The sequence below is a fragment of the Pocillopora verrucosa genome, chromosome 8, assembly GCF_036669915.1.
Source record: "Pocillopora verrucosa isolate sample1 chromosome 8, ASM3666991v2, whole genome shotgun sequence".
In the NCBI taxonomy this organism is placed as follows: Eukaryota; Metazoa; Cnidaria; class Anthozoa; order Scleractinia; family Pocilloporidae; genus Pocillopora; species Pocillopora verrucosa.
This window is the reverse complement of record NC_089319.1, coordinates 18,460,496-18,480,225: the sequence shown is the minus strand read 5'-3', so window position 1 is coordinate 18,480,225 and position 19,730 is coordinate 18,460,496. Positions and strand designations below refer to the sequence as shown.

General features: G+C 37.4%; 2 protein-coding genes and 1 long non-coding RNA gene across 3 annotated transcripts; all 3 read left to right on the top strand.

Annotated features, from left to right (window-relative positions):
• The first annotated feature begins 3,615 nt into the window (after window positions 1-3,615).
• LOC136282948 (E3 ubiquitin-protein ligase TRIM71-like) lies at window positions 3,616-6,287 on the top strand. The gene has a single exon (XM_066171100.1). The coding sequence runs from the start codon at window positions 3,681-3,683 to the stop codon at window positions 5,892-5,894; it is 2,214 nt and encodes a 737-aa protein (XP_066027197.1). The 5' UTR covers window positions 3,616-3,680; the 3' UTR covers window positions 5,895-6,287.
• A 659-nt stretch (window positions 6,288-6,946) lies between these two features.
• Window positions 6,947-11,796, top strand: LOC131795439 (uncharacterized). The gene is made up of 4 exons (XR_010718538.1): window positions 6,947-7,508; window positions 9,579-10,013; window positions 10,586-10,716; window positions 11,345-11,796. It is a non-coding gene; the product is annotated as an uncharacterized lncRNA (long non-coding RNA).
• Window positions 11,797-15,042: 3,246 nt separating this feature from the next.
• On the top strand, window positions 15,043-17,976 carry LOC136283182 (E3 ubiquitin-protein ligase TRIM71-like). The gene has a single exon (XM_066171601.1). It carries the CDS (start codon window positions 15,057-15,059, stop codon window positions 17,268-17,270), a length of 2,214 nt encoding a protein of 737 aa, XP_066027698.1. The 5' UTR covers window positions 15,043-15,056; the 3' UTR covers window positions 17,271-17,976.
• The last annotated feature ends 1,754 nt before the right edge of the window (window positions 17,977-19,730 follow it).

Sequence of the window (19,730 nt, the reverse complement as noted above, 5' to 3'; positions counted from 1 at the left end):
CACCATAATTGCTTGTCATATGATTAGCAAGTAAAAGACTCTTACCATGACTATTTTTATTGGAGGGGTTATACTATTTAGATCACAAAACTAAAGTACCATTTCAAATTTGGGATGGTTTAATTTATGAATTTAAGGGGCTCTATTTAAAGTGAAATTGTGGTTAAATTTTTTTGTTTTGTTTTTAAAGTTATAGACTTCAAATTTTTTTTATTTTTGCAGAAGTCACTACATGTTTTGGAGCACCTTTTGAAGAGTGATATTCCTTGTGAGGCCTCAAGAATGTCTCGATTTTGCACAAATTTGGAAGGAATTACAAAATCAGAAAATGGTATTTTATCCAAGGCTACAAAGGTGAGTGGATCAGATTAATTTACTTAATGAGGAATGATTTGTTTAGTGAAATATCATGTGTGTAGATATGCATCATTCACATAGGGACAGAAACAATATATTGTTTTTACTTAGATCCTGTATTTACTGAATGTAAAAAGAGAAAAAGAGGGAAATGAGAAATGTAAGCATAATGCATATAATATTGATCATAGATTTTTGCCTAAATCATTGTGACAACCTTCAGAAGGAATGAACTAGTGGTAATCAGTATTTGCAAGAGATGGAATAATAAAAAAAAACACAAATTGAGAAATCAGTACTATGTGCTCCCATCTGTGATCTTTCCAGGCTCCCAATACCCAGAAGATTAAACCCCACCCTGACCTTAGAGATATCCTAGGCCAGGTCACCTTAGGGGTAGGGTTATCCTAATGATAATACCCCCCCTCCCCTTGTCATGTATTTTAACTAAAGGAAACAGCTTATTATTCCAAGTAGTCAAGGTAACTCTCTCTAAGCTAGTGTAGTGTATTCAGAACATAGTAAAAGTACTTAACCCTTTAACCCTTTCACTCCCAAGATCTGATAATAAATTCTCCTTACTATCTGCCATACAATTCTTATAATGTTAGTTCAGAGAATTTGGTATTGGATCAACTAATAACCCCATGATTGATATTCTTCTCTATTCTCATCACCTACCTGCTTGATATTGTATTCATATTGTAAGGAGAAATTCTGTCTTGGTCACTTGTGGGAGTGAAAGGGTTAACTCCCATGAGTGACCAAGACAGAATTTCTCCTTACAATATCAATACAATATCAAGCAGACAAGTGGTGAAAATAAAGAAAAATATCAGTTAGAGGACTGTAAGTTGATACAATACATAATTATCCAAACTAACATCATAAGAACTGTGTGGCAGACAGTAAGGAGAATTACTAATGAGATCTTGGGAGTTGAAGGGTTAAACCAATGTTAGTAATATCTGTGGGGTTACTGAATGATGTTAAAGGACTTTAATCAAGTAACATGGTTGCACCAGCTTATTAGATAGTTGATTGATAAATAAAGACAGAATATAGAAGGTAATTAAAGAGTGAGTGTCTCCTCTAAATGAATACACAACAGATGAGTCCAAGAGTTAAAGATCATAGCTGTACTTCATGTAGAACACATACAGTGTAGATGCATTTGATCATTTGAGGTTGAACTTATTTAGCATTGAACTCTACAAAGCTTGATTTTGTTTCCTTGCAGATGTCCAAGTCTTAGTTGAAGAAAGAGATGTCCAAGTGGTAAGTTTTATAAACTCTAGACTGACCATGTCAGGTTTATACCTCTGATGATCTATTTCTCTTTTATTTATTATCACTATTATTATTATTATTATTATTATTATTACTGTTATTTTTGTTTCTTCATATTGGTTCTTATTTTGATGAGAGTGGATTCTAAGTTTAAAGCCAAGCAGCCAATATAATAATTCCTTTTGAGATCATTTTGCGCAGTCCTATGTGACCTCAATTTAAGAGGCAAGAAAAATTTCAAAGGCAAACCTTTAAGAGGATCCACAAATGATTAGGTACACTAACAGTACAATTTCTCCTCAGGACAGTGTATCCATTAACAATCCTTTCTTTTTAACCATGATGAATTAAAGTTGAATTCACCCTTCGATTCTGACTGTTAAGTTGGTAATCTTTGTCTCTTTGTATCTTGCAGGTTGGAGACACTGTAGACTTCAGTCAACAGCAGATCAAAGTCTTGCTCTATTTTCTGGAATGAGTTCACATTCGGTAAGACAAAAAATATTCGGTCAATTAGCAACTAAAAGCTCATAAACTAAAGGTAGTTTACTTTTTCTTTTCCATGTACAGCAAACAGACTCCACTACAGTATCAGCACTGTTTGATTCCAACACTTAACTGTTCCAGAGATGAAATCTTCTAGGGGAGTAATGGATGTGTTCCAAGGACTTGATCTTTTAAGTGGGAGTGACACCTTTAGAAGAAACCAAACTACAAATCAAAGAGATAAGGGTACTAAATCTGAATTAGATGATTTTTTTTCCGTTAAAGAGGATATATCACACTATCAAGCCCGGTCAAACAAGCTAACGCCCAAGAAGCTGCTAAGGACAGCGTGACAGATCTGTTTGATCCATTGTTAACGAACAGCAAGAATGCTGTTGGAAATCATGTCACGCAATCCAATTTGGCTTCAATTACTGAAACAAGAAAGAATCACTATTCAGATTCAAGGACAAACGTTCTTAAGGATCCGCAACTTGTGAGCTACGGCAACAGTATATTATCACCTCAGGACAACAATTTACGTCCAACGAACTCTTTGGATGTAAAAATCCCCGGCTCTGTCTCAGTAAATCTTAAAAGTGGTTCACAAATTTTTGGGAATGCAGAGGAATTGTCACACAACAGAACTACGCAATCAATTGTCGCGTTACCTGCCAGCGGACCACAAGGAACACTGCAGCAATTTCCAATACAATTTCCCTTTTAACTCCCATCCACTTGTTCAACCGCCTGTTATGAGTGGCGCGTCAACAACCCCTTTAAGACTTCCAAAACAGTCGAGTCAAACAACTGATTTTAGTTTTGTCCAAGATGAGATGAAAGCAAGGAAATAGAGTTATAAGCAAAACAATTTTGTCACTGAAAATAATTTTTCAATAACAGAACTGTTATATAACAGAGACGAAATAACAACAATGGCATGCATCAAAGATCTCAAAAGACATAAAGACAAGAAAGAAATTAAAGTAGTTTATTTACTGTGAGAATTGAAGTCAGTAGATTTTTTTTTAAAATAACAAGCTATGTTTGAATTTAATTTAGGCTGAAACCTTTTAAGATGCCTGAGGAATAATATTTAGTTTCCGCAATGGTCGAGGGAAGTATTGTAAACACTCCTCGCCGTACTCCACATGTAGCGTTTGCTTTCCACACACACGAAAGGGCTGTCCGGCCAAAATATCAAATTTACAGACTTTCAAACAAGTGAATTCCTCTTTTATTTCTCGTGCAGATAAAAATGGCTTCTATCATTTAATAAGTGGAAATGTCTTCCTATGACATCAAACTCTATTTACTGCACAAAGCCTCTTTTCATCTGCTATCAGTTACAGAAACGAACGGACCAAGAGCCATTATTAAATATACATACTGCTTCCTGTGATACTTACATCCGCTCCAAAAATAAAAGGTCACGAGGTTTGTTCCGCTTGGTTGGCGGATATTAAAAGCTCTCATGTTTGATCAACTGATGTTTCTCGGAATTACAAACAATTAACGGATGTGTTTCGTTTCGCTCTCATTTGCTAATGGAGTCTCTCTTGAAGAATCTCGATAAACATGTTACTTGTTCCATTTGTCTGGATACTTACACGAAACCAAAGACCATAGCTTGTCTTCATACCTTCTGCTTGAAATGTTTAGAGGGACACGCTTTGAGAACCCAAAGCCGAGGACAATTTCGTTGTCCCGATTGTCAGGCACAAGTAAACATCCCAGAAGGAAATTGTTTCGATAATTTGCCGACTGGTTTTTTGCAAAACAGTTTGTTGAGTCTTCTCGCTGTACAACAAAGTGGTAAGGGAAGTCAGGTCAGCTGTGGTATTTGTACGAAAAAGAGCGCCGAGATCAGCTATTGCTTCACTTGCGAAGAATTACTGTGTCGTAATTGTGTTAATGCACACGAATTGTTTCAAGAGAGTGCCTTTCGAGGACACAAAGTGACGGCAGTGAAACAGTTTCAAGCCGTAGATTACGAGGCCTTGTTAAAGCGTCTGTATTTTTGCCCTCAGCCTTACCACGAGAGAGAGGTAACCGGGTTTTTTTGCCTTGAATGCCAGATTTGTGTTTGTCAAGTTTGCATATACACTGATCACAAGAATCATAATGTTGATCCGCTTGAGAAAGCAGCGGATGCCGAGAGAGCAAACATTACGGCGGCGGTCGAGTCGATAGAAGAAAAGAAGAAAGTCTGTAACGATGCCGTTAAAACTTTTCAACAAGTTGTTTTAGAGCTGGAACGAAATATTACCGTTGCCAAGCGGAAGGTTTCCCAAACAGCCGAACAAATGATCGCGAAGGTTCGAGAACACGAGCGGGAAGCTACAAAAATCCTCGAGAATATACGTGTGTCTAGAATGACGGAAATAAACTCTCTAAATGAGCAAGTAAAGTCATTGATCAAACAGCTTGACCAAGCAGTTCAGTTTGCGAAAAGTCTGGTCGAGAGAAGCTCAAGTTCGGATGTTCTGAAAAGTAAGCAGAGTTTAGAGCAGCGATTTGGAGATCTCAACAAGGTCACAGTCCCCTCACTTCCGGTTAGTTCATTCGTGAAGTATTTCTCGACTAATGCACTTGACAACCTAAACGTGGGGTCAGTGATAACCAATGAAAGAGATGTACGGTTGTCATCAATGGAAGCTCTTACTAAAAATCTCCAAGCTGGTCTGGAAGCAGAGCTTCTGATTTGTCCAAAGCGAAAGATTGAGGAAGAGCTAACAAGTAAATGCCAGAATGAATTTGATGTTAAAGTGCTCATAGAACCCACTGAAGATGTAGCAAGTTTAAGAACTTTTAAAAATGAAAATGATGATTTCCACGTGAAGTTTGTTCCTAAAGTACCTGGCACCTACAACATGACAGTCACGATAAATGGCGACGAACTCTTTACCAGTCCTCTAAAGGTCCACGTGAAGGAACGACGGATTGATGTTGTGGGCGAGTTAGTTCTTAAAGGGGAAATTCCAGAAAGTCCAAATTGGATTGCTGTCAACAGCAAAGGAACGATAGCTGTTAGTGACGATGAAAAAGACTGCATCCTAATCTTTGATAAGGATGGAAATTTTGTGCGAAAATTTGGCTGCTGTGGAAAAGGGCCTGGGCAGCTGCTTTGTCCAGCTGGAGTGACATTCCTGAATGATGACGAGCTTCTTGTGGTGGATGCATTGAACGGCCGAATTCAACGATTCAATTTACAGACAGAGAAACTTGTGAAGAGCATAGGAAAGAGAGGGACTGGAGACGGCGAATTTAGAGGACCCGAAGGAATTTTCATAAATGATGACGGACATGTTATTGTTGTGGATTGCTGTAACAACAGAATCCAGGTCTTAAACAAAGATGGTAAATTTATGTTCAAATTTGGGGACAATGGCCCTGGTGAGCTAAACGAACCGCGTGGCTGCATTTATGACCGAAAAAAGTTTATTGTATCTGACAATGGAAACTATTGTTTGAAAGTGTTTGACAAATCAGGGAAGTTCTTGTACAAGATTGGAGAAAAAGGCGAAGCTGATGGACAATTTTTATCCTTGCAGGGTTTGTGTGTTGAAAAATATGGTGATAATCAGAATCTTTTGGTCTGTGACAGAGATAATGGACGCATTCAACAGTTTACAATGGAGGGTCGCTTTATTGGCAAAACTGTTGTTAAGCTAAACGGTCCGAAAGCAATAGGTACAACACCAGATGGCCGTATTTTGGTTTGTGACTATGAAGACGAAAAAATTTATATCTTGAAATAGACACTCAAATGTTTTTTGCGAAAAGAAATGATAATGTGGAAATGACAACGAAATTAACACTTTTACCATTACACTCAGCAAATAATTTGTGCTGTGAATATGATTTGCGTAGATATCCTTTAGGTGCATGAGATGTAGTGTAATGTGTATTAAAAGTGGTTGACTAGCAAAATTGTTATAAATTTTTTTTCTTGTGGCTTCATGGGTATGGGCCATAAATGTATGAATACTTCAGATCATGAAACCTGTGTGTGTGTGTGCGTGTGTGTGTGTGTGTGTGTAGGGGGGGGAGGAGAGAGGAAAAGAAAGGGAATTGAAATAACTGGTTAACAACTAAAAAAAAATTTGGAAGAGAATTGTTATGTGATCATCCGTCCTGTTTGAAAATATTTGTATGTGAGCGAATCTAAAAGGACGATTTTAAAATAACTGTTGTAAAAGATCGAAAGAGATCTTTTGCAAAGGTAGATTTGTTCATCATGGTTATGAGGTTTCTCATCGTGGTTATTCTTAAAAGAACCTTTGCTCATTTGTGTCACAATATGGAGTTACTATCGATTTAAGAGGAAGACCGTCAATACTAAAACGATTTTCATTGGACCAAAATACATTCAAACCCTAAGTAGTTTTCTTACGAGGTGGTCTGTCATCAAATTCCCAGAATCTACCCCTATATTCATTGTTAATTTGACTACTCTTAGATATTCATTGCTACTAAATGGATGCAGATAGCCTTTTAACTTCCCACATAGCTTATTTTATTGTAATTCACCTCTTTTTAAACGCTGGGCCAGTAATTTAATAAACTGCAACCGAGAAAAAGAGAGGTTTGACAGATGGTTCAAAGGAATTTTAACTCACAGAGCTCACAGTTATTTGAAATAAGTGATAAGTTAGAGGTGTGTATTTTGTGCTTAAAATACGGTGTTTTGGAGGGCAATTCAGCTGTTAAACAGGGGGCCTTCGTTTTCCTGCGAGTTTTGAATTAATCCCATCATGCATTGCACTAAACTAGATGCGCCTGTCTACTAGTTGGCGAGGATTTGTAAGATGTCTGTCGAAGTGTCGTGGACGATGCTTACTTTGAAAAATCACTGATATTCGCGGCGCCTTTGCGGCGCCCTTCTTTCTCGGTATAAATAACTGTCTATAAACATCTTGCAAGCAACGTTTTTGACTTGTGTAAAGCCCATATAGCATACTTCGTGTAGTTTGACCCTGCTATGAACAAATGCATTTTTGTTTCCACGAGAGACAGAACTTCGAAGGAAGAGAATGCGAGCTCAGTTGTTTACCGATGATAGCGTTTGATGGGTCATTTATTCAAGGACTGCGTAGAAAAGGTGTATCCAGTCGGTTCTAGAGCTATAAAATGCATATTTGTCTTGCTAGCTTACATAAACGTCCAGTCCTCCCTTAGATGAATTACTATTACTATTCAGACTGTCGTTTTGCCGCTTGGCGAGGATACTTCACTGGATTATGGCGTGATTATTCTCCTTTGAAAAGCAACGAGCCTCAGCGACCAAACATCCTCGATGCTATATCGTTGATTAGCTGTCGCATTCACCTACATTTACGGATCTAACTCTTGACGTGTAAGTTGTTTATATGGTGAGTGGTCCACTCTATATATTTTACCTTTAAGTTTTTGAGGAATAATTTGCCTATGATAGCTTTTGCTTTGATAACTAAAATGTTAAACGAGATACTTTCCAAAACATGCGTTACTCAACTTTTTTCAAGGATCAGTCTAAGATGTTGTGTGGCTCTTATATCTAGATCTTTGTATTATGTTTTTTTCGCAATTTTTTCACATTTGATATTTTGGCATGACATTCACGGTAGGCTTTTTCAGTTGGAAGTTTTCCTTCATAATTCTAATTAAGGGCGATGAAGTAGATAACGGTTCTCAGTAGGACTTGGACAAAGTAGATATCTACCCAACTTGAAGCAAGTGTCTTTGGTAAATGAACAGGAAACAATGGTTGGTACAAGTAGACCACATACTGAGGTATTATGCATCCCAATCTGAGAAGTAGTCAATAACCATAGATACCGCGTTCTGTCAAAATCCCTTTAGATATTGCAAGTACATTGTTCCTATCTGAAAAAATAAATGTCAAGTTCTCTTCTACTGATCCTACTTATTGTCAATCACAGTTTTACTTTCATGCTAGTTTCAAAATATTGGTTTGAAGACATGAGACTACCAAGAGATACTATGTGGGATGATTTTGCCTGATGGTATTGAAGCTAAAGAAGCTCTTGATTGTTGGACAAATTCTCCTTGTCAGCACCTAAGGAAATTTATAGAGGACAGTATGGAGAAAATGCAAACTGATGTTAGGATGTAAAGGGTTACACATTATTAGAGTCAATGTCTTCCCTAAAATTTGTCATTTTATCCAATCATCAAGCTATTTTGAATAAATCTGGAGAAGGCAAGTGGTCTGATGTCTTAGGTAACTAACTTGAGAGATGTGATTAAAAAGCAAGGATACAGAAAAATAGACATTTCTAAGACACATCTTTCATAGAATATGAATGTGTAATTATAATATGAATTTTATGCTCTATTTATTAGTTTATTGATTTATATTCATTAAATTTAAAAAAGAGACTGAAATTATAGTGCTTGAAATTGGTAGGATGTGGGAGTAGTGAAATATCTAAAAGAAGAGAGGATTATTTTCTATTCCTGTCAAATTTATCATCATTGTTGATCACTGTACCTGAAAAAAAAGAGAAAAGAAAAAGCAAAAAGTTAAGTTATAGAATGAAATCAATTCACATTCCCTATTTCCTAGCCAGAATTCAATTGATAACATTGATACTATGAAGTTACATAAGGGTTCCAAAGATTAGACAAAAAATTAAGGTCAGGGTTTTTAATTTGTGATTTCCTTTCTACTGTTATGCCTGTGTTAGACTGATAAAAAAATCATCTTTCATGTCGTTTAAATTTGGACAAATGACAAAATATTCAATGTAGTCTTTAAAATAAATATGTTGTCTGTAACATAGGTATTCTTGTAAGTAGAATAAGAAAGATGGAAAGTTTTGAGCTCTGTAAAGAAATAGAGAAAGATGTTTTTTTTTGTCTTGTTGAAAGTGTGGGACAAAGCAAAATTCTGAGCACTTCTATGCTGTACCACTGAGCCACAGAGGCTCTATGGAAAGCAAGGGACATTATGAATTTCATATACAAAACACAACACTAATGACATTGATGATTCCAACAGTATGCATGAGGCATGTCATATATGAACTTTGTAATAGGCCTTGCTCACAATAGAGCCTCTGTGGCTCAGTGGTACAGCATCATGTGTGTGGAATCCAAAAGTCTGAGGTTCAATTCCTCGTGGGGCTCAGAATTTTTTAGTTTGTCCTATGCTTGTGACAAGAATAAAAAACATCTTTTTCTATAAGTATCCTTGTTTCTAAAATTTATTTTCCAGTTTCTTTGTATGAATTCAAATGTAATTTGTACAAACAGCTTTACTTTTTTTATCATTGAAACTGTTGTTAATAGATGGGATTTCATCAAAAAAGCTTGTGTCCTTAAAGAAAAACTATTTTCAGTTCAGTTTCCTTAGTCCGTCTTAAAGTTTTGTCTGTAGATTACCCATTTTTATATGGGGTGATTTATCTTTTGGTTGTTGTTTTTACTGTTTGTTGAAGCTGATACTGCATTGAAAGGATTCTGGATATTTCACTCTTTGAACCACAAATCGGAACAAGCATCACAAGAGAGATTTGATCATGACATCTGTCAGTGACTCCACAACTCACAGATCCAAGAAGAAACTACCCAACATCCCTCCTGAGGAATTAGCACTGCATGGAAATGGAGGATCATTGGAAGATGGTGGTAAACCTTATGATTTGCCACCTGAAGTGCAGGCACAATTTATCAGGCATGTGCATAAAAGGTGGCATTCATTGACAGGGCTGGACAAAATTGAATTTGAAAAAAAGGTGCAAGCTGAAGCTGAAAAGGAAATGTGGAACCAAAACCTTTACTTGAGCAAAGTTTAGCAGCACTAAAACAGGAGCAGTTGATTGGAAACAAAGATGAGAGGACAACATTTGCTCATTCTTTGCCATCAACTCCAGGTATGATTGCAAAATGATGAGGTTATTTTTTTTTTCTGTTTCATTGGGATTATAAGGAATGCTACTTTATGTGTAAAGAATGAGCTTTGAACTGACTAATATGGAAATAGTTTTTCCCATTGGATGTGATGCTAGTCCATCACAGGTTGCTAGTCCATCAAAGTTTTACCAAGGTCTTTTATCAGGCCTCCCTGACAGTTATCTGTTGCTTGTTTATACTCCTAAATGGAGAGAGGCACTAAGTTAGTAAAGAGACTTGCTCAAGAATAGAAAACCTGACCTTGTCAGTTCTTAAACATGTGTCTTTCAATGCTGAATTTATCACATTAACTGTCACGCCACTGCCTCCTACAAACAGCTAAATAGAAACTGCTAAAAGTGACCAGGGCACCTCACAAGAATGTCCACATCCATAATGTGAAAATACCATGTTTGTGTGAAAGTTTGAAAGCAATTTTGATTCAGCGGGTGTAAATATAAACTGTCTGTCTACAAAACTGTCTTTTTAGAGAGCTTTCATTTTCATTTTGATGAAAATTTGCATTTCATATTTTCCATCATTTATTTTTCAGTTTTTAATTGAAAATATAGTGCAACTTCAGTGAAATCAGCAGATCACAGGGGGGAACTTGTAAAAGAGCTTAGATGGTACTACAAACAGTATGTGAAGACAGCAAGACGGAACAAAGAGAGGCTTGCCAATGTAAGTTTGGTTTTAAAAGAGCTGGAGAGGAATAAGATTTTCCTTTGGAAATTAACTAAATTCATGTTGTTCTCTGATTTGTCACTAGAAAATGTAAAAGGAGTTTGATCTGAAAAGAGAAAGCTGCTGAATTGAATTATGCTTAAGTTTCATAAGAAATTGCAGGACAGGGAAAAAGTAGATTCAAAGATTTAGACATATTCTCTTCTGTTTAAATAGAACTTCTAGTAGAGGTAATCACCAAAAAAACTTTTTCTTGTATGCACCCATGCACATAACAAAGTTTGTTGGGTCATTCCCTATGCCACTGGTTGTGGATGTTTCCTGAAGCTTTGGTAATTTGCAAACCAATCTGAAAAGCTCTAACTGGTATTAGGAAACAAAAAATAACATTTTTTTTATGTATAATGTTGCAACCATTGTGGATTCTGCTTGTAGTGGAATCTGTCATAAAAGTCTTACTTAATATTTAAAATTTTATTCATGAGATCATGAATACAATTACTGTTTGTGTTTATATTACACTAAAGTAACCAACATTAGGGATGATAACAGCAGTATCCTGAGTCTAGAAGGGATATCTCTAAGTGAGGTAGTACTTATTTAAACTGCCTAATTTAATTTGCAGATGTAATCAGCCCAAGCTAGTGATATGTTGGATAACAGTTATACAGGATCTTATAACCAGCAATAATTGAGACCAGATTTCTTTGGTGACTAATGTGGACATACTTGGAGATTTATTAAGCTTCTCGCTGCAATTTTGAGTGTCAAGTTTATTACAATTGTGAGTAGTCCTTCAGTAGAATCATCCATTGTGTTTGGTGAACAGATGCCCAAACCTGATCAACTGTCTGAAAAAACTTGACTTTAATTGGAGAAAACCTGTACTCATCTTAGGGATTTAAAGCAATCAATGAACTATTTCTTGTTCTTTAAGTTTTCTAATTACAAATTTTTGGATGCATAAGTTGTGATTTACATTTTCCATTGGTTAAAAATTTTTAAACCAGTTTAAGAAGTGTGTTTTTTTGTTTGTCTTAAAGAACATTTATAGTTTTGAGACAAGGAAAAATTGAACCGGCTTTTTATCATGAAGTTGGTGTGATTTATATAATTTGTATATATAGCTATGTATATATATATATATATATATATATATATATATAGGGAAATGCAAAAAAATTCATATATTGAAATAGACATTCAAATGTGTTTTGCAAAAAGGAATAATATTGTGGGAATGGTAACAAAGTTAGCACTTTTATTGTTACACCGGCAATCAAATAATTTATATTTGTTCCTTTTTCCTTGAATATGATTTGCTAAGAGATCTTTGAGGTGCTTGGGATGTATGTAGTAAAAAGCAGACTGACGCGAACTTCCACCTCCTTCCATAGCTCAAATTCTAGGAGTACATGTATCAGTTGAGACCGCGATCCTCTCCACCGTGTGTATTGAAACTCTCATTGGTGGATATCGAACTCCCTCGGTCCCAGGTTCCTTTGTCAATATTTTACTCCGGAGAGAATATCGTAGCTTTAGCATGTCATGCTAATTACTTCTCCCTGAAACTCCGTCACTCTCCCCAACAACCAACAAATCCCAACCCAACCCAACCCAACCCAACCCAACCCCCTCCCCCTTTTCATGGGACTGAAGAGTTCTTGGATCGACTTTACCACTAACGATGTCCCCAACATCAAAGTATGGTACGAAATGCTGATCAGTGGAAGAAACTTGGCAGTGCAATTTATTGTTTTCAACTTTCTAGATAGTTCTCTATGGATTTTGAACAGTTTTGATTTGAAAGCTCAGCATAACTTAACGTTTACTTAATCGATATCTGAAAAATGCTTCTTAACTGTCTGGGGCATTTAAAGAAGCGTTGTTGACAGTTATGCCAAATTAAGGTCTTTGTTGAGAGACAAAAGCTCGCAAAGTATTGTGCAGATTTTTTCAAGTGATTATAAAAATAGATTGCTTCCCTTTTCACTAAGGAAAAACAGATTTGATTTGATTTGACACTGCAAGAGCTGACACTCAGAAACAATCATCCCGTTAACCGAAACGAAGGTTAAATTTTTACGCAAAGAAATTGGGGATATGTCGTTCAATGCAAAGCAATCATTTATAGGGTCAAATACACAACTGGTGTGTGCCTTGTAAGTAAGAAAGGGTACATATCGACTGGCCAGACAGATTTACATTTCGAAGTCCATGAGACAAACGAAACTGAACTTTTAAAATAGCATGGACTGTAGCTTGTGGCTCCTCGAATGGATTTTTCTTTACTTCAATATAAGTTACTGAGAAATATCTGAAACCCCTTGTGTGCTTCGTGATTGTCTCTAAATGCTCGTCACTTAGATAACAGATGCCCCATTCATCACAACATGTCACTCTCAGAGACACGTCTCCATCTTCTGTATACGAGCCTTAACTGGCTTTAAAACTTTTAAGTATTTAAAAATACTCGAATACGACACAAAGAGGCTCATTTGGCAAAGCTGTGATGAGATAAAATTAAAATGTTGAAACTATGGGGCTTAAGCTGTGTCGAAACTGGAATTTTTTGAGGGAGATCGCTGTCTGAAGGGTGAAAGAAACGCTTTGATAAAATTAGAAAAAGTAGTCATTTAGCCTAGACAACAAGAAATAAATTGGACTCTCGTGTCCTTCAGTTGACCTCACCAAAGCAATTGCCAAACAGGGAGCTCAGGTTAAATTTGGTTAAGAACTGCTGTAAACTTTCTTTCTGAAAGCTTTTAAATTAATGATTGCTATAGTTTTTTTTGCGGCGTCGTTTCTTTTACTTTTATTTTAGTTTTGGACACGCCGGTGAAGAAGTAAAATTTACTTTTGATATACAAGCGTAGAGCTGGTCAAAGCTGCTATGAACACAGACTTTTGTAGCTGCTCCGCGCTTGGATCTTAGGACTGAACTGAAAAGCATAATTAATTTTCAATGAGGTTAAACAAAAATAGAAATAGACCTTTTCACGGTTTCTGACGCCATCTTAGGGGGCTGCCGCCACTGACTCATCGCAAGTATGCCTTTACCTGTGATTACAGGACTCTTTATGATTTTTATGTAATACTAAGTAGAGATCTTAGGAAAGTTTGTATTGTTAATAAACTGTTCACGTAGCAAAAAACAATAGTAGCATGGCTGTGCACTTCATTTATCTATTTATCAAAGACTGGATAGTGAAATAAATTTGTGATTTTGTTCACAGTCTTTGCCTTCAGTAGTTGAATTACATTTGAATCAATTAAATATACAAATTGAATTTAAAAAAAAGAGAGAAGTCAAAGAATCTAAATTGAAATGACCGGCACATGCTCCAAGAAAGGTAAATTGTGAACAGACCCTAAACACATTGAGCATCTATGTCATTCGGCCGCTCGAGGTCCTGGAATATAAAGCTGATTTTCTTCTTTTTTTTTCTGCCCAAAATGGTTGCAACCACAACTAATTTATTCATCAACGGATGTTCTTTGCATGGAAGCCATCACATCATAATTTTCGAGGCTAAAAATGCCGATAAATATCGTGATGGGTTCGTGACCGTTGCTTTGAATAGAAAATTGTAGTTTTTCATTGGATGACAATAATCAAGGCCAGTTTAGAGGAGGCTGGGGCTGGGTCCTATCTATTAGTGATAAAGATGACCGTCGAGAATATTGAAGGCTGAAAAAGATGTAAAAGGCTGCTACACTATTGATTTATGAGCCTTTGGTAAAACCAAGCTTTTATTCCCCCTGCCCCCCCACCCCCTTTTTAAAATCAGTTCGAGTTCCTTCAGGGTTGTAAGTCAAGCTCTGTGAAAATAAACCATATACCTTTATTTACACACACAGTTTTACAGCTCGCGTTCTTTTATATGAAACTCATGCACTTCCATAAAATCCGTTTTTCATAAGGGCTACAATCTGAAATTGAATGAACGACGCACGCTCCTACCGAGTGAATTAATTAAGCCTTATCAAGTGATTTTTGTTTCCGGCAAATCTTACAAACTCTTACGCTACACTTTTGTGAAGCCCACATACCTGATCACTGATGAGGATTAACCTTCATCTAACATATGGAATAATTACTGCAAAAATATATTTTCATCTGCCATCAGTTACACTGAGAAAGGAATGGAGCAAGAGCCTATTGTTAAAGACCACATTACTCGTTGTGTGACTTGACACCGGCTCCGAAAATAAAAGGTCACGAGGTTCGATCTGCCTGATTGGCTAGCATATTTATTCTGGCTGATGTTTCTCGGAATCATAAACAATACACGGGTGTGTTTCATTTCGTTCTGATATCGAAGTCTGTCTTCGCGATGGAGTCTCTCTTGAAGAACCTCGAAAAACATGTTACTTGCTCCATTTGTCTGGATACTTACACCGAGCCTAAGACCATAGCTTGTCTTCATACCTTCTGCTTGAGATGTTTAGAGGAGCACGCTTTGAAAACCCAAGGACAAGGACAATTTCGATGTCCCGATTGTCAGGCACAAGTGAATATCCCAGAAGGAAGTTGTTTCGATAATTTACCGACTGGTTTTTTGCAAAACAGTTTGTTGAGTCTTCTCGCTGTACGAAAAAGTGGCGATGGAAGTCAGATCAGCTGTGGTATTTGTAAGAAAAAGAGCGCCGAGATCAGCTATTGCTTTGCTTGTGAAAAATTACTGTGCCGTGATTGTGTTAACGCACACGAATTGTTTCGAGAGAGTGCCTTTCAAGGACACAAAGTGACGGCAGTGAAACAGTTTCAAGTCGTAGATTACGAGGCCTTGTTAAAGCGTCAGTCCTATTGCCCTCAGCCTTACCACGAGAGAGAGGTAAGCAGGTTTTTCTGCCTTGAATGCCAGATTTGTGTTTGTCAAGTTTGCATAAACACTGATCACAAGAATCATAATGTTGATCCGCTTGAGAAAGCAGCGGATACCGAGAAAGCAAACATTATGGCGGCAGTCGAGTCGATAGAACAAAAGAAGAAAGTTTGTGGCGATGCGATTAAGACTTTTCAGCAAGTTGTTGTAGAGCTGGAACGAAATGTTACCGCTGCTAAGCGAGAGGTCTCCCAAACAGCGGAACAAATGATCACGAAGATTCGGGAACACGAGCGGGAAGCTACAAAAATCCTCGAGAATACACGCGTGTCTAGAATAGAGGAAATAAACTCTCTAAACGAGCAAGTACAGTCATTTATCAAACAGCTTGACCAAGCAGTTCAGTTTGCAAAAAACCTTGTTGAGAGAAGCTCAAGTTCAGATGTTATGAAAAGTAAGAAGAGTTTAGAGCAGAGATTTGGAGATCTCGACAAGGCCACAATCCCTTCGCTTCCGGTTTGCTCATTCGTGAAGTTTTTCTCGACTAATGCACTTGACAACCTAAACCTGGGGTCAGTAATAACCAATGAAACAGATGTGCGGTTCTCGTCAATGGAAGCTGTTACTGAAAACTTCCAAGCTGGTCTGGAAGCAGAGCTTCTGATTTGTCAAAAGCGAAAGAGTGAAGAAGAGCTTACAAGTAAATATCAGCGTGAACTTGACGTTAAAGTGCTCATAGAACCCGCTGAAAATGTAGCAAGTTTAAGAATTTTAAAAAAAGAAAATGATGATTTCCACGGGAAGTTTGTTCCTAAACTACCTGGCACCTACAACATGACAGTCAAGATAAATGGCGACAAACTTGTTACCAGTCCTTTCAGGGTCCACGTGAAGGAACGACGGATTGATGTTGTGGGGGAGTTAGTTCTAAAAGGACAAACTCCTGAATGGCCAAATTGGATTGCTGTCAACAGCAAAGGAACGATCGCTGTAAGTGACCGTAAAAAACACTGTATCTTAATTTTCGATGAGGATGGAAATTTTGTGCGAAAATTTGGCTGCTATGGAAAAGGGCCTGGGCAGCTGTGTTTTCCAGCTGGAGTGACATACGTGAATGATGACGAGCTACTGGTGGTGGATGACCGTAATGACCGAATTCAACAATTCAATGTAGAGACAGGGAACTTTTTGAAGAGCTTTGGAAAGAGAGGGACTGGAGACGGCGAATTTACAGCACCCGAAGGAATTTTCATAAATGATGAAGGACATGTCATTGTAACGGATTACTCTAACAACAGAATCCAGGTCTTGGACAAAGATGGTAAATTCATGTACAAATTTGGAGACAACGGCCCTGAAAAGCTAAACCTGCCTAGTGGATGCATTTATCACAAAAACAAGTTCATTGTAACTGACTTTGGAGACAATTGTTTGAAAGTGTTTGACAAATCAGGAAAGTTCTTGTACAGGATTGGAGAAGAAGGCGAAGCTGATGGACAGTTTTTATCCCCATGGGGTTTGTGTGTTGAGAAATATGGCGATCATCAGAATCTTTTGGTGTGTGACGGACATAATGGACGCATTCAACAGTTTACAATGGAAGGTCGTTTTACTGGCAAAACTGTTGTTAAGCTAAGAAATCCGAGAGCAATAGCTACAACACCAGATGGTCGTATTTTGATTTGTGACTATACAGACAAAAAAATTGATATCTTGAAATAGACACTCAAATGTTTTTTTGCAAAAAGGAATAATAATGTGGGAATGGTAACAAAGTTAGCACGTTTATCGTTACACCAGCAATCAAATAATTTTATATTTGTTTCTTTTTCCTTGAATATGATTTGCTAAGAGATCTTTGAGGTGCTTGGGATGTATGTATTAAAAAGCGGACTAACGCGAACCTCCACCTCCTTCCATAGCTCAATTTCTAGGAGTGCATGTATCAGTTGAGACCGCGATCCTCTCCATCGTGCGTATTGAAACTCTCATTGGTGGATATCGATCTCCCTCGGTCCCAGGTTCCTTTGTCAATATTTTACTCCGGAGAGAATATCGTAGTTTTAGCTTGTCATGTATCTTTAGGTGACAGTTTTCAATTTTGCAGGATAGGACTGAAAAACAACTGTTACTGTGGAAATAATATTCCAGTTTTAGCTTGTTCGGTATCATTGTGAGTGAATTTTTTTCAATCTGCCGAACTGGACCAGAAAATACAAACTAGTTCCTTTAAGAAATTCATACAACTATGGAGTTGCTCGCACAGTAAATTTTTTTCTTTATCATCGTTAAATGGTAATTTCTGCACAAGTAACTAGAACACTAGAAAAGTAGACTCGTTCAATTCTGATAGACCAATTTATTGAATTGTAAATTTGCTTAATATCTATTAAGATAAATGTAGATATAAAAAGATGGGTGACTGATATTTTGACTGAGCAAAACGTCATATGTAATGACAATGCTTAGGTTATTAATGACTTACAGGGGCGGATCCAGGAATTTTTGATAGGGGGGGTGGAGGGGGGCGGTGGCTCCAAACTTTAACTCAGAAATTACTACAGAAACTTTGTTGGGCTAATTGCTTATCCCTGAAACTCCGTCACTCTCTACAACAACCCACAAATCCCGACCCAACTCGTAAAGGATACACCTCTGAAACATCCTTTCCTTGCGCTTGGCTACAAATGTTGTACAGATATCGTCAATATTTTAAGGTCATGGTGCAGATGCATGAGTGCAAGTCCTGACAAACGCTTTCCGAGAAATCGCTATCTTTTAGGCGAAATATGAAAGACGGAAAAAGTCTCACTTAAGGTTCTAATCATGTTTCAGTGACTGGAGTTAACCTGCGCGCGGCTGCAATACTGAGATTTAAAACGTGACTGTTGCAATAGGTGCGCAATGCCACTGGAGCTATTCTCTTTTTTCTCCCTTGCACACTACATGCTTCCGATGACATGGCAGTGATAAAGTGATCATATACCTGTCCTCCTACAAACGCGACATCGATGTTGTTCTCGGCCAAACTTGAAAAAATGGTGTTGCTATGCTCTCACCAGATCTTTTGTCAAGGTTGACAAAGTCGAAAACTACTTCTTTGATATGAGGGAGACATCATTTCTTAGATCTAAAAGCCTTCAGGAAAACACTTAATACTTCTTGATTTGCTTATTTATCCGTCAGCTCATCGCTAATGATTGAGGGAAAAGCGTTTTCCTTTTGAATCTTCTGCGGTGTAGCTTTCGACCGAACATATGCCCCAGTGATATCAAGAACTTTCTCTTGTACAGTTTTAGAGAGACTTGTGGCATTTCCCTACCAATGAGTAATTAAGTGTTCTTTTAAATCGTCATCAGAGTTGCTTAATAGGATAAGAATGGGATGAAAGTTGCCTTTGTTCACGGATGCTACGGTTGTGCTGTCATCTGGATGGCCTCTAAGAGAGATGTTCTGTTTGCCACACAATATTATGGTACTGTTCTATGTAAGTTCATATTTCTGTCAAACATCCCTTGTTTTTGCGTGGAAATTCTCAAATGACAAGGTTTTCTTTGGTTTTTGAGCACTTTGAATTAGCGCAACGCTGGTGTCAAGTGCCCTCTTGTGACATTGCATTTTCTGACGACGCTCAAGTGCTCCATCTTTACCAGTGGCTTTTTTTACCTTTTGAATGGAGCTGTTACAGGTGGCCTTTTCTGTGCTCGAACATCCATCATGCATCACGCAATATTTGCCAAAACCTCCCATTTGACAAGGGCTATATACAAGCCAATTACACGTTTCTAATCATAAGGGCTGGAAAACGAGCTTCTTAGAATGTTTATCTTTTCCCTTAACCACAGTCCTTGAGAAAAAATTGGAGTATGATGGAGGCGGGATAAAATAGTTTTTAGGGTATTTAGTTTTTTCATGGGATTGGAGAGTTCTTGGATCGACTTTACCACTAACGATGTCCCCAACATCAAAGTATAGTACAACATGCTGATAAGTGGAACAATCTTGGGAAAAACCGAAAAATAAAGCAAGTAATTTACTGCTAAGCCGTCAAATTGAAAGTGCAACTTATTGTTTTCAACGTTCTAGAAAGTTCTCTATGGATTTTTAACAGTTATGATTTGAAAACTCAGCATAACTTAACGTTTACTTAATCGATATCTGAAAAATGCTTCTTAACTGTCT